The 15,510-nt window shown below is 40.3% G+C and overlaps 1 protein-coding gene across 1 annotated transcript; it reads left to right on the top strand.

The window, feature by feature from the left end:
• The first annotated feature begins 674 nt into the window (after nucleotides 1-674).
• On the top strand, nucleotides 675-14,398 carry LOC146342530 (vomeronasal type-2 receptor 26-like). Its single transcript, XM_084807881.1, has 7 exons — nucleotides 675-710; nucleotides 1,410-1,585; nucleotides 5,397-5,574; nucleotides 8,880-9,740; nucleotides 11,392-11,619; nucleotides 12,176-12,302; nucleotides 13,467-14,398. Exons 1-7 carry the CDS (start codon nucleotides 675-677, stop codon nucleotides 14,396-14,398), a joined length of 2,538 nt encoding a protein of 845 aa, XP_084664007.1.
• The last annotated feature ends 1,112 nt before the right edge of the window (nucleotides 14,399-15,510 follow it).

Consider the following 15,510-nt stretch of genomic DNA (forward strand, 5'->3'; position numbering starts at 1 on the left):
TTGGAACACAAGCCAATAGTCACAGCCTCTTACTTAGGGATGTTGTGGGCATCCAGCTGGGGCTCGGGGCCTGGTGAAAATTTGCGAACTTAGCCCCCTGGACACCAGCTGGGACAGTGTGGGGGTCCATGATCCCTTGCCAAGCCACAAAATGGCAGTTCAGCCTTTTTCATAAAGGCCAATTTTATGGAAATGGCAGTCGTAAAGTGGGCATTTATGCAAGATTATAGGCATAAATGGCCATTTATGCCTGTAATCTTGCATAAATGCCCACTTTACGTCTGCTATTTCCATAAAATTGGCCTTTACAAAAATGGTTGAGCTGCCATTTTATGCAAAATGGTGGCTTGGGAAGAAATTGGCCATTGCACACCCCTCGCCCAGCACTCATGGATCACCTGGCAACTCACTGCATGTGGTAAGCAAGGGCAGGTGGCCAGTGGGGGCCTGGTGTGTGACCTGCACCATGGTAAGTTTGCCTATCCCTACTGTTGTTACATGAAAACCTTGGATTGCTAAACAAGTCAAATAGACTACTTTGCTGAGAAGTAGGTTGCATTCACTTGTATCATTTTCTGAATGGCCCATAGCACTGTGAAGTTTCATATCCATGTTCAGGCTGCATGATGCAGCAGGATGGTGAAACTATCAGTCTACACCTGCTTGATCATTAGATGTACATCTTCTCCATTGTTCAGGCAACAAATCAAGTGAGTGTTAACACAACTCTTGTGTCTGTTTCTATGTGGGTTTTTGCTAGAGCATTGGACTGCTCTCTCACTGTACTGATTGCTCCATTTGTTTTCCGTTTGGGTGCTGAAGTATTCCAGTTTTGAAAAAGCTACCTCAATACACACTTTGTATGCGATCTACCAATATCTACAAATACAAAAATTGCCAACATGTTCTACCTTGGTAGTATATTTTCTTCTTCTCAATGGCTCATTTTGCTGAGGACCTTTATTTACTGTCAGTCATTAAAATCCTGTGTATCTCTTCCTGTGCCACTGAGGAGGTGGTAAATATGTTTTCTTGTTCAACACTTCATGGGCCATGTAATTTCTGGGTAGGTGATTATCTCAATTGTACCCATCAATTGAACCATGATTACTGAAGTCTGAAGGGATCTGCCCAGCATAATAGAAAGAAAGATGAAGGATGCTATTAATATCCCATATACTATTTCAAGCTTGGGCTAGAGAGAGTCAGGGCTCTGTTAGTCTAGTCACTGATAATTTTCACTGCACAGTCAGCACCACACCAGGAAATTGCCCATTTAAGTCAGGCTGTGCTAGTCACCAGAGGACTCAGTAAAGGGTAGGTGGGGACAGGTGAATTCATTTACAGAAGGTATTAATTAATTCAAGACAATGGCATTTGTATCATTGCTATTCGGTTTTTTGCCACAGGTGCTGTGTAAGGGTACTAACACTAAATGTAGCTTCAGTGAACCTCTTCCTATTCTTCACAGGCATTATCACTCAGGAGACCTCATCATTGCTGGCATTATGTCTCAGATTTACATATTTTCTGTTCTGATAACCTTCAAAGAACATCCCTCTATTGACCTCTTTGATGACATTGTGTAAGTTTTAAAACACACACACTATGCATTCTTTTAAATATGTTTTTTTAGGCAGGCCTGTCCTATAGGTCGGTCTTTGCTTCAGTGGATGAGCGAATGATTAGTACTGCATCTTACTTACTCTTTCTTTGCATCCTGTCATCATCATCATCATCTCCCCCCCTTTTCTTTTGCTTTTTCATAGAATCATAGAATAGTAGGGTTGGAAGGGGCCTATAAGGCCATCGAGTCCAACCTGTGCTCAACGCAGGAATCCAAGTCAGAGCATCCCTGACAGATGGCTGTCCAGGTTCATCTTGATTCTTGAATGCCTCCAGTGGGGGAGAGCCCACCACCTCCCTAGGTCATTGGTTCCATTGTCATATTGCTCTAACAGTCAGGAAGTTTTTCCTGATGTTCAGCCAGAATCTGGCTTCCTGTAACCTTAGCCCATTAATCCATGTCCTGAACTCTGGGATGATCAAGAAGAGATCCTGGCCTTCCTCTCTGTGACAACCATTCAAGTACTTGAAGAGCAGTAAAAGCCAAGCCTTCTTCAAGCTGATTAATTCTTCTTGGTTTTAAGGAACAAATAGGGTTGATAGGTACCCCACCCATTAGAAAGAACACTGGTAGTCCTTTATTGGGGCTGAGAAGAAATGTTCAATTCTGTTCCTCATTGGTTTTGAGTAAGCATGGTTTTTGCCTTTGTGGCTATTAAAAAAAAAAAAAATAACAATTATCAGAACGTTAGCATCAGAGTGTGAGGGAGAGAATGGAAGGATGAGAGGCAGGGCCATCTCAGTTGTGATGTGTGATAATAAGATACTTATGCCGTAATTGCTCAAAAGTGGAACTGCTGACTAAGACCTGGTACACTCCGTAGTATTGCATGTCCAAGGGTGACCTTACCTCATACTGTGTCTCTCTACAAGAGGAATGGCTTCCAATTTGACAGCTGTAGCTCAAGGGTGTGCTGAGTTGTGTTGTGTTATGGGGAAATCTCAGCATGCTGCCCATTCCAGTCAACCTGGGGCTCTCCAGGAGGAGTTAGTATTATCCTCACAATAAAGCAGTGATAAAACTTCCCATGTCTTCTTTAAATCTATGTATATTTTACTTGTAAGGGTTTTGTTCAGAGAGCTTCCTTAGAGCCCTCATCTTGAATTAATTATCTGATTAATTATCTGATTAATTATCTGACATGGAGGTGTGAGTACTATCCTTTGTAATCCAGCTTAATTTCTTCATGAGTAATAACTCTTTATTTTTAAAAGGTCCATATACCTTCATAATTTTTAATACAATTCTCCTAACTAGGGATGGGGAGAAATACATTTAGTTCACATTTTAATGTAAAATGACCTGATTTCACACTTTCTCTTTCAAATTTCACACTTTTCAGAATTTTTCAATGGACTTCTACAAGGAAAAAAAATGCCTAAAAATGTGTATATTAGGGGAAATGTGAAAGTGAAAATAATTACCAAAATGCATGGTATTAGGAAAAATAGGCAAATTGCAGACAAAAATGCATGTATTAAGAGAAAGGCACACAAAAAGTTCTATGAGTTCTCAGAGATTTGTTTTTTTCTTTAAAAATTTGGGGATGAACTAAATTTAAGAATGGAAAAATGCTGGAAGTTCAGTATGATACAGACATAAGATTTGAAAAAATGAGAAATAGAGAGAAACAGAAATTGACAGATACCACCATCCCTACTCTTAACCAGTCCTTTAAAGGGAATCTTAATCTAATCTTCTGTCCTTATTCTTAATAAGAATAATCTTATTCTTCTTTGGCAGGAGTGGGCAACACTGGCCATTTTCGTACTCCTGCCTAATCCTCTCCGTCTATGTTTTGCAGATTGTCAGGGCACTCAGATGCCTTTTGTTCTGTCATCTGCCCACAGACAGATGCATTTTTTTTTTTGTCATGTGGAAAAATACGGAAATAATTATGTAAATAATTACCTCAGTATTTACATCATTATTTACATAATTTACCTCAGTACGTAACATTTAGTGTATTGTCCCCCATTCCATTCAACGTTTCCTCAGCAGAAATTTACGTATTTTTCTACAGATTTATATGTGTAAATTTTGGGAAAGTAAAAAAAATCATCTGAAAGTCCACGGATTCCACGCAGCCTGAGGCCTGGATTCTTAGAAATCAGAGTTCATTTTAATCTGTCTCTAATTTCTTCAGCATCCCTAATCCTGCCTAGGGATGTACGGATCCCTTACCTTATTCCGGGTGGGGGCGTCCATGGTGGGGGGGAGGTGATCCCTCCCTCCCCACGGAATCCTCTCTGGCTGGCTCCGCTCTGCGATGAGTCCGTGGAGCTGCCGGCCAGGGCCAGCCGCTGCCTGACTTCTGGCCATGGCTGGTCTTTGGACGCAAATGGCATCCAGCGTAGCGGACACCATTTGCGTCCCTGCCCTTTGCCGTGATAGGCTACGTAAAGATTTACGTAGCCTATCATGGTAAAAGGCAGGGATGCAAATGGCATCCACTACGCTGGACGCCATTTGCGTCCGAAGAGAAGCAGCAGTGGACGGCGGAGGGCAGTTGGAACAGCCGGACCTGCCGCCGACCAGGTAGGGTCCATCCAGGGGGAATTCTGTGGGGTGGAGGGGGAGGGGAGTCCATTCTGCCACAGATTCTGCAGGGGTGGTGGATTCTTTAGAATCCAGCCTCAATGGAGTCTGTGGCAGATTTTTCCGCCATCCCTACTCCTGCCTAACCTGGCTTCCGCTGAATTTGACACCACAGCAGCAGTGCTGAAAAAGGCAGTGATTTTTTTTTTTTAATGAATGAAATTATGGAAATGGGAGCATACATCTTGTTCAAAAGCAGAATTGTGCTAATGGTGGCCTCCTAGAAGCACGATTATCCTTTTCTTTTCTTTTCTTTTCTTTTCTTTTGCCATTGCCACTACAGTGGGAGTTGAACCCAGCAGCAGCATTGGGAGTGGGATACACCCCCTGAGTGATTCCACTAGAGGTGATGTTGTCCCCCATCCACCAGAAGATTCCCACCCCCACTCAAGGCCTTATCTAGACAGGGAATGTCACTTTGTTGCCTACATATATAGTGCTGGATTCAGAAGAACTTCCATCAAAGGAAGATCTTCTCGACCCACCCCATACACAACTAACAGAGGAATCCAACCTTAATTTGTAACTACGGATCCATAATCTACAATTGATATTGGGGGTATGGGACATTTACCAGTGGCTTTATTGTTGTTGTTTTTAATACTTTTTAATACATTGGTGAAGGAGAAGGGCAAAAAAGAAGAAATAACTGAAGTAAGTGATAGCCACAGAAATCACCGGTGCATGCACAGTACTTTGTTCACAAAATCTAAAATTATGATAATTTCAGGAAATGGACAAACGTTGAATTCTGTCAGCCCCATTTTGGAGACCAACGCTATGTTATTCAAAAGTCCAAAATCTGGAAAAAAATATTATTCTGTGAATAAATTTGGATGAGGAGAATTTCCGAAACATCCTTCTGCTAACTAGCATCTTTCAAAATACTACCAGGATTGGGATTATGAACAAAGATGACAAAAGTATAACTGCGTGTGGCAATATTTCTTCATGCTTCTGTGGATTTGGTCTAATTTGTACAACATATTGAACTGGTGTATCCTATTCATATTCTGAACCAATTGCACTTTGACAGAGAATGTAATTCTCATTTCAGTGTCATGACGCAGATCTACCAGCACATCCAGGCCTTGGCTTTTGCTGTAAAAGAGATCAATGAAAATCCTGAGATTTTACCCAATGTCACCCTGGGCTTCCGTATCTATAATAGCCGTTTCAGTCCAAGTTGGACCTATCGTGCCTCATTGGAACTCTTCTCTACACAGGACAGATTTGTCCCTAACTACAAGTGTGACATCCAAAACAATCCAGTAGCAGTCATTGGAGGACCTAGCTCTGAAGTCTGTCTCCATATGGCAACTGTCCTGTACATCTACAAGATTCCACAGGTACAATGGAACATGGGATATTAACAAGTCATTCAAACATTCCTTGCCTTTCAAAGTGGTTTTGTTTTTCAGAAATAGAAATGGGAAGTGTTGTGATTGAAATAAAGAGGCACATCTTGCTTTAAGCATGCTAGTGAAAGGTCAATAACTTATCCAGAAATTCAGACATGTGAAAAAAAGAAGATGTTGCTGGGTACTATTTTATTCAAGTGCCTAGCAATCAATATCAGAGCATCTGTCTATAGGATCAGGCCGTATTATCATAAACTATGAGTTGGGTTTCAGAAACAGTATCAGTTTATACTAGGGATATATGCAGATCCCCTGCTTCAACTCAGATGGATTTTTGCAGTTTTGCCATATCAGCCCAGAGCTGGAGACAGTGTCATCATGAAATGAAATCCCTTGAAGACAGTCTAGAAACTTCAATTAGTACAAATTGCAGCAGCAAGCATACTAATGGGGATGATTGCTGGGGTCCCCAGTAGTACTCATCAGCATTGAAGTGCCCACTTCCTCAACCAGCTCTCTGCTGCTGATTAGAAGTAAGTCAAGGATGGCAGAAACCCTTGTTCCTTCCTCTAACTTCTGAGAGGTAGTCAGCAATGCAAGCAGAAAACTTACTGGACATTCAGATGTCAAGGTAGTGAGAATTCCCCATTACTACTATGGCATACCCCTGTGAATGCTTTGTAATCTCTTTCATGATAATGTCATCCATACCTTCTGCTTGTCTGAGTGGTCTTAAGCATACAGTGATGGGCATTAATTTGGATGGCTTTAGAAGGGAATTAGACAAAGACATGGAAGATAAGGCTATCAATGCCTATTAGTCATGATGGCTATTTACTACTTCCAATAACAGAGGCCATGTTTCTGTATACTTTTGTTGTTTATTCGGTTTATTCTGTATGCTCCCTGCCAGGCAACACAAGCAGGATGGTGATATTGCACTCATGTCCTACTTGTGGGCTTCCCACAACCAGCTCATTGGCCATTGTGTGAAGAGAATGCTGGACTAGATGGACTCTAGGCCTGATCCATCATGGCTATTCGCATTTTCTTATACTTCCACAAAGATACCACTTTTTTCCCTCTCTCTCCTGTCCTTATCCAGACACCTTTGACAGGGTGTTGACTCCCAGATTCATTTTCCCATACAGGTGTATACATTCTTTCCATATAATGGTACTCTGGTTTCTTTTTCTGCTGGGTCTATGCCTTTTGAACAAGCTATAACTTTCAAAGGCTATATGCCAAGCAGGAGTCTCATCCCACCATGTCTCAGTTATACTAGTAATTGTACTTTCCACCTTGTATTAAATAACATTTCAAGTTCAACCTGTTAGTTTTCCACATTCCATGGATTACTAAAAAGACATCAGAGGTCATTGGCTTTGCACCTTCCCAGTTTCTCTACTAAATTTACCTGCACATTATTGGATAACACCCTGACTGCTCTCCTTCCTTTCTCATACATGTTCTTATCCCTTTGTTTGGTACTTAGCTCTGGGGTGGATTTACTTTTAAATCCACTTGGTCAGGCTTGAAAGGCTTCTGCCAAACATGTTCTTCCAAGTCTTTGCAAGATGTTCCATATCTCATGCAATGAGCCCTTCATTTTGGTAGCATACGCTGCTATCCAAGAAACCAAATCTTTCCAATGACATCATATGCAGAGACAACTGTTCACTTCCTGTATCCTGCTTTCCCTAATGACATCTTGAACTTTGAAAGGAAGGAGTAATGAAAAAAACACTTCATGGTGTTCTGTTGTTGTTGTTGTTTGTTGTTGTTGTTGTTGTTTTCATTACAATTTTTGTAAACTTGCCCTGAAAATAGACATTCAAGGGCTGGATAGACAAAAAAAGTTAATGAACAAAAACAACAACAAAACCCAAAATATATAAATGAAGTATTTTCTAAATTTCTAAGGATGCATTATTTAGTTGAGAGATACCTGCTGATGAACTATAGGATATGATGGATACCTTACTATGCTAGCATAATGTGGGAGATGCCACTGCCATGAAAGATACATTAGTGCAACTGCTTCAGTACTTTGGTGCAACACTCTGCGATCTTTTCTGTTTTATTAAAACAGCTCTATCTTATGTGTAATTGGTTACTGTTATACTTGAGAATCTCATTTGGTCCACATTTTGATGTGAACGTATTAAATGTGCACTTCCAAAACATACACATGAACAGAAATGCAGGTATTCAGTGATACTGGCAATGTTTAGAATATATCTGTCATGGGGCCAGCTATACCGTGGCTTGTGAGCAGACAGGAGACCAGACAAAACAAATCACCCCATTTCTGTTTGTCACCCACTTCTTGGCATTTTTCCACTGCCAACAGGTGGGTCTCTTTATTTTCTTTGGCTGCCTTCACCAAATAGCCTTAAAAACTCCTGGGTCTCGTGTAAATTAGGTAGTCTGGTCTGGGGTTTGGCGTTTAGGGTTGGTAATCCAACAAGAAAGGAGACCACAAGGTTTAAATAACACATTGTTAACAGTTTACTGAAAAAAGTATTATTATTAGGAAATACATTTTTTAACGTCTGAATTGTTATCTCACACACACACACACACCAAAGCTGGAAGAGCAAAAATATTAAGAAAATAACCAGGATAAGTGCATCCAGCTAATTTCTAATTAAACTATGCCCCTCTATTCTAAGTTCTTCCCAGCAATATCTTCAGCTTTTTGAAGCATTCATCTTCTCCAAAAAGCAGTTCTCTAATTTTATTTCTTTCTGAACTTCTTTCATTCCAACATTCCTGTCTTTCAGCCTTCCTCTATATTTTCAAAATTATTTTTGGCCTCAGCATTTTATACATTAAAGCTAGTTGGTGCTCTTGTAACTCTTGGACCAGTCAGGAATCTTGGCCCCAATTTTTGTCTAATGAGTTCCTTCCAAACATTTCTTCAAAACCTTTGCATTTTGCAGAACCAAAACTTACCTTGCAACATTACAGAATTTTATAGCCATATAATGTAAACAGACCCTCTTCTTATCTATGTGACAGTTTGATGAAATTTAAACATGTGTCTTACTTATGTATCCTTTTAAAAAAATGCAAATTTAAGCAAAGATGGGATAAAATGAACTGAATTTGGAGAAAATGAGAAACTGAGTGAAACCAAGTTTGAGAGGTCAGTACCTAATTAATCCTGGATTAAAATTGTCACTTCAGGACTACCATTCATAACCTATGTCACTATATATAAATATATTTTCCACACAGCGGCTGGAAATAATGCTTCTCCTATGTTCTTTTTTATTTATCTTCTTTAGCTCATATTCGGCTCTGCTCCAGAGATACATAAGAAAACACAGGCTGTTTTCTACTTCCAGATGTTCCCAAATTTGGACCTTCAATACAACGGGATTCTTCAGTTACTCCTTCATTTCAAGTGGACATGGATTGGGGTGATGTCAGCAAATGATGACAATGGAGAGAGGTTTATACAGAATGTACTTCCAATGTTTTCCCGGAGTGACATATGCATTGAGTTCATACAAAAATTCCCAATAATTACATATTCCAATGATATTGCTAGAATGGTAACAGAGGGAATAGGAACATACAATGTTGTCATGAGTAGCACTGCTAATGTAGTGGTAGTCCACGGTGAAACTGAAATCATGATACTTTTGAGAGTGTTTCCTAACCTGTCAATATATGAGGAACTACCAATGAGAACAAAAGGTAAAATATGGATTATGACAGCTCAGATGGATTTCACATCACTTCCCTTTCAAAGAAGTTGGGACATAGACTTCCTCCATGGTGCTCTCTCATTCACACTTCACTCAAAGGAGGTGTTGGGATTCCAGAAATTTCTTCAGAGGAGAAACCCTACTTTGGAAAAAGAAGATGGCTTCATCAGGGTCTTCTGGGAAGAGGCTTTTGAATGTTCCTTCCCCAACTCCATCAGAGGAAAACAAGATGGGACCATCTGTAGTGGGGAGGAGAAGCTGGAAAGTCTTCCTGCATCTGTCTTTGAAATGAGCATGACTGGCCACAGCTACAGCATCTACAATGCAGTCTATGCTGTGGCACATGCTTTGCATGGCATGCATTCATCTACACTCAAACACAGAGCAATAGTGGATGAAGCAAGACTGAAGCTTCTGCATGAACAGCCATGGAAGGTAATGTCCTGAGCACACTAATGAATGAAAACTCACCATATCTGTGGAAAAAATAAGAAATATAGACAGTGTAGGAAGTTGTATTTCTAACAAGTCTGGTTAGTCTCTCAGGGAGGAATTGAACATCATGTTAAACAACATTTAGATCTCAGTGTTAGACCTGTTATAGATTGTTTTTCTTTAAGTTAATATTATGTATTCATCTGGGGAAGTGTGTATAAAGCTGCTGGATGAACTACATTTGATTTCAAATGAGTTTTCAAACTATCAATAAATAGTTTCTTCACAGATATACATGTTTTGACAGAGCAGGATATGAGAGACACCCTGTGTTCGGCTTAAACCAGCCATTTGCTTAGCTTGTGAAGAGCTGAAGAGTGGGATCTGGGCTTGCTTGAAAGGGGCCCAGATGCACAGTCCCATTTCAGAAAATCCATAGAAGCTCCTGATTGTTCTCACTCCTTTTGTTTTTTTCACCGGAGTCCACTGTCCCCTTCTACTCTGCTTCCGGGTTTCTTGCATTAATTCTGAAAAGCTAGGAGACACACGCCTTCAATAATACGTTCATTAGTACTTTGGTTTTGTAGATTCACTGATTCTTGGATTTCAGTTTTTATCTCCCATTTCCAAATATAGCAGCCAGGGTAGTTAACAACAGCAGCAGCAGGAAAATAGATGCAAGAACACCGTTGAAATATTTATACCAGTTAGCTTTAGAAGATTATTAGAATATCCCTAAATGGTTGACATATCTTAATGTTTCCTACATTTTAATCCTAATTTCAGTCCTTAATATCCCTCCTAAAAAAGCTTGGCTGGCAACACTTCATTTTCTTTGAGGCATAAATTTAAAACCAGGAACCAATGATCCCTGTCAGGGTGTACCAGGGCTAAAAGATTTATTGAAAGTCACTGTCCATGGAGAGGGCAGTCTGGAGGTGGATAAGAAGGTCCACCCTCATACACTTCCTCTGTGCCGCAATGGGAAAGTTTGTCAACAGTACTACAGAGTAATGCTGTCAGGGAAGGCAAAAGGACATTTCAGAGACTGATTGGGGGGGAAGGTTGGGTCCTGTGGTTGTAAAGCCACCCAACTTGTCCCAAGCATGTCCTGAGCTGGCTTAGTTAATTTCCTCCTCAACAAAAATTAACAGGGGAGAACTATTCAAATTTATGAATTAGGGTCAAGGAAGAGAGGAAAATCTTCCAGCCCCCAATTTCTGCCCTGCCAGCAGGAGCCCAGCAGGGCATGGTGGTGGTTCACCCACGGTTGATTCTACCTCCCGCTCAACCTTGTCAGATTGCTCCAGCTAATGTTTTATTTTCATGTTTTTCAAACAGACTGGAATTGATTACTTTCACTCTGCTAGTTGTATCTGATCATTTTTTAGCTGTTTAAGTGTTTTACTACTAGTAATGTTTTCCTATAAATTTTATTGTCATTTATCATAATTTAACTGTATTGATTAATAATAATAATAATAATAGCAATAGCAACAATGCAGTGCCTAGCATATTCAAGCACTTAACACCTACTACCACATCTCCTGCTAGTCTGCACAGAGCCTTTACTTGGTTCACTACCCATATCCCTCAAGTCAGAAAGATCCTCCTCCTTCGGACTTGCATGCCTTCTCTTTTTCCATTTTAGCTCAACTACTTTGTGAGAAGCATTTCCTTCAATAACAGTGCTGGAGAAAAAGTTTCCTTTGACCAAAATGGACAGCAAGAGTCTGGATTTGATATTATCAACTGGGTCACATTTCCAAACTTGTCCTTCATTAGAGTGAAAGTTGGAGCGATGCATCTCAAAGTCCCTCCGGGTGAAGGGTTCACCATTTGGGAGGAAGCCATTGTGTGGCCCAGCAGGTTTAACCAGGTAGAGTCCAGGAATATTTGGTGTCGTGTGTTTGTGGTGAGGACATGATGGTAGCAGGGAAGGAAAGATACAAAGGAAAGAGGAAAGTGGGGGAGTGGGGGAGAAAGAGAGAAAAAGAGGGGAAGAGAAATGGGGAAGAGGAAGAACGGACTTTGAATGAATGAGGGTGTGAATGAATGAATGAATGAATGAGGGTGTGAATGATTTGTTGTGTGAGTGGAAATCATGTCTGCAGCTATATAGGTGGAGTCCTCTTTCACATGATTCGGAACCCCTCACAAGCAGGATTCTAAGTCTGGCATCCTCCAGATATGTTGGACTGCAATTCCCATACTTTTGGGACAGCAAGTCCATTGACCATCCTGGCTGGGAATGAAGGCAGTTGTAGGCAAACACATATGGAGAATGCCAGGTTGGGCTATGGGATATAGAGATAGTCATTTCCCTTGTGTGGAAAATGTTGTTCACAATGCTCAAATTACTAATGGGCCTTAACATTACTGAAATGGTAATAATAAGTAGATAAATAACATTAGCTTCTTTCATTTATTGATAGGCACAGCCCCTTTCTCTTTGTAATGACAATTGCTATTTGGGTTATAGCAGAATCAAGAAGGAAGGGAAGCCATTCTGCTGCTATGATTGCCTTCCATGTCCAGAAGGGAAGATCTCCAACCAGAAGGGTAAGCAATGCCACATTCAGAATTTGCAGATACGTTGACATTAGCACGTCAAGGTATGTATTTCCCTGGTGTCGAAAAAGCTGTGTGACATCCTTTGGTGTTGGCAGTGGCTGATATGAGGGTGGAATCTGATATAACTACTGATAATGTTAGAGCTCTTCTGCTTAACAGCTTGATAGAAACAACAACAATTATTTTAGCTTACCTAAACAAAATGGAATTACTGGCGAAGTAGATTTGTAATGGTGGTTGAAGAATTGGAACTTTGTGAATTCCGATACAAACAGATCTGATATCTGCTTCACAGAATAATTTATAAATGGTAAGATTTCTTGCGCTAAATATCTACTTAAAAAGTAAGTTCAGAGAAAATACATATTTAAATATGCATTTTGACAGGAATCTCTTTGTTTCTTTTTCTTTCCCCCCCTTTCCTTTTTCTTTTCCAAACAACAAATGAACACATAGCAACACAAAGAAACAAGTAGATTAATGCATGAACAGAATGCAATGGAATTTGGAGAGTATCAGATAATGATGCAGACCAGAAATAGATATTATTTTTTCATCCCTAATGATTTGAAATATCTAGGGAGAGAAGACACAGTTACTGTATTAGGTTAAAGGCCTGGATCACAGAAGAGATGGACAGACTGACCTATTTTTATCTATTTCAGTTTTACAGATGTTAAATCATAGGTCCATTCTGTCCCATTTTCTGTGAAATGTTTTAAAGAAAAGCATTGAAAGATACATTGAAATTGTATGTACTTCCCCCCTAAAATGGACATATTTTATGCATTTCATCTCAAAATCCAAATGTTGGGATGCATTTTCTGAGCTGAGAATTGAATTGTACAGTTCAGAGAAATGCACAACCTAAAAGGCCGTTTTGTTCCAATCTGTGTATTAGTCCAGAAAGTGAAAATAAGGTCACTTTGCTTAAAAATGCATACAGAAAATGATTCTCCAGTATCCTTAGCCCACAGAACATCCCTTTGAATGAGATTTTGCAATATAATTGCATGATAAGTCTAGAAATGTGTGTGTCATTATTTTCCCTCCAGTTTTCAAGCCAGAAGCCTTCATTCACATTGAGCCCTGATTATTCCATTGCAATAAATATAGGACTGCCTTCTTCCAAATCCAGTGTTTCTTTTCTAGACATAGATGACTGTTTTCAGTGTCCGGAAGATCAGCTACCAAATAAGGAACAAGATTCATGTATTCCAAAAGAGATCATTTTCTTGTCTTATGAAGAAACTTTGGGGATCTCTTTGGCCAGTGTTGCTCTTTCCTTTTCTTTCACCACAGCTTTGGTACTTTTGATCTTCATTAAGCACAGGGACACACCTATAGTCAAGGCCAACAACCAGAACCTCTCCTATACTCTCCTTGTCTCCCTCCTGCTCTCCTTCCTTTGTACTTTGCTATTCATTGGCCAACCAGAGACTATAATTTGTCTCCTTCGACAAATTGCTTTTGGCATCATCTTCACAGTGGCGGTTTCTTGCATAATGGCCAAAACCATCATTGTGGTTCTAGCTTTCATGGCCTCCAAACCAGGCTCCAGCATGAGGAAATGGATGGGGACAAGACTGGCATCTTCTATCGTTCTTTCCTGCTTCCTTATCCAAGTGACTATTTGTACTGTGTGGCTGTCAATCTTCCCCCCGTTCCCAGATTTCAACATGTACTCTATGACTAAGGAAATTGTTTGGGAATGTAATGAAGGGTCAGTCACCATGTTTTACTGTGTCCTGGGCTTCATGGGTTTCCTGGCCATTGTCAGTTTCCTTGTGGCTTTCCAAGCCAGGAAGTTGCCTGACTGTTTTAACGAAGCCAAATTCATCACCTTCAGCATGTTGGTCTTTTGCAGTGTTTGGCTGTCCTTTATTCCCACCTACCTGAGCACAAGGGGGAAATATATGGTTGCAGTGGAGGCCTTCTCAATCACAGCCTCCAGTGGTGGCTTACTGATTTTTATCTTTTCTCCAAAATGCTATATCATTGTGTTGAGGCCTGAGTTGAACAACAAATGCCATCTAAGAAGAACAAACAATGGAGCAATAGAACACTCAATGGCCCTTTTCTAGCTTACCTTAGAGAGGAGTAAGGAATGAGACCTTAGACTAAAATCATGTACCCCCTTACCTGGAAACGATCCGCATTCAACTCCACGAGATGGAGTTCTAAGTGTACATGTTCAGGATTGCACTGTAAATAATTTACCACCAATTTGTTCTATTGTCATTCAGTTGAGCTTAATCATGTTTTATTTTATGTTGACTGAGGTGTAAGTTACTGTTGTATTATTCATTCTTCATTGCTGTTTAAATGCAATATAAAACTGGCTTGATCTGAAAATGTCTTCCCACTTTTGCAGCCACACGTTCAGGCTGCAAATGTGGTGATACACTTTTTGCATAATTTGGGGAGGGATAAAGAAATTCTCATGACCTTTGGGGGCCTGAAACTATAATTGCAGTAGTCTTTGAGTCACTCGCAGTGGCTTCTCTTGGTATTTTAAGCTTTTTTTATTCCAAAGAAAAACATACAAACAAAAACTTCACAGCTTTACCTGCTTTGAGTAAGTGGCAGCAGTGATCTTTCCTGGCCCATGGATGTCCATCGTCAGGAAATCCAGCCCTTGTTGGGCTCTCCAGAGCCTCTCTCTCTCTTCCAGGAACTTTTTACATTTTTTTAAAAATTGTGAATGTTGCACTAAAGAAAGGTCAAAGATTCATTATGCTAAACAAAGGTGGTGGTGAGATTCCCACTTCCGAAGGTCCATTGATGGCCATCAGATTGATCAGTGCCAGGAATTTAAATATCTTGGCTTTCATTTTACAGAAAATCTTTCCCAGAAAGCTCATGCAGAAGCAACTAAATTAAGGCCCTTAAGAACTATTGGAGCCATTCTCAAATTTGATTATACCGCGGGAGGAAGTTTAGTTGACCCAGCTCTGAAACTTTCTCAGAGTATGGTAATTCCCCAAATTTATATGGGGCTGCAGTTTGGGGTTGGGATGACTCTCTAATGGTCACACTGGAGGCCCTTCAAACTTGATTTCTCAGAAAACCTTTGATTTTGCCTCCTGGCACTCCTGCTGCCTGGGTTGGGCAGCAGTTGATCTTCCCTCTGTTAGAGCTCCTTTCCATTGTGTCTTGTTTAATTACTGGAGAACTCTAAAAGAATCTTCTGACT

This window comes from Heloderma suspectum, chromosome 6, assembly GCF_057233095.1.
Source record: "Heloderma suspectum isolate Gila_16-S chromosome 6, 16-S_ref, whole genome shotgun sequence".
NCBI classification, from domain to species: Eukaryota; Metazoa; Chordata; class Lepidosauria; order Squamata; family Helodermatidae; genus Heloderma; species Heloderma suspectum.

Coding starts and splice junctions, on each gene's coding strand:
- LOC146342530 (XM_084807881.1), top strand. CDS start 675: ATGTACATCTTCTCCATTGTTCAGGCAACAAATCAA. Junction 9,741..11,391: donor TGCATGAACAGCCATGGAAG/GTAATGTCCTGA, acceptor TTTCCATTTTAG/CTCAACTACTTTGTGAGAAG. Junction 12,303..13,466: donor GAAGATCTCCAACCAGAAGG/GTAAGCAATGCC, acceptor TTTCTTTTCTAG/ACATAGATGACTGTTTTCAG.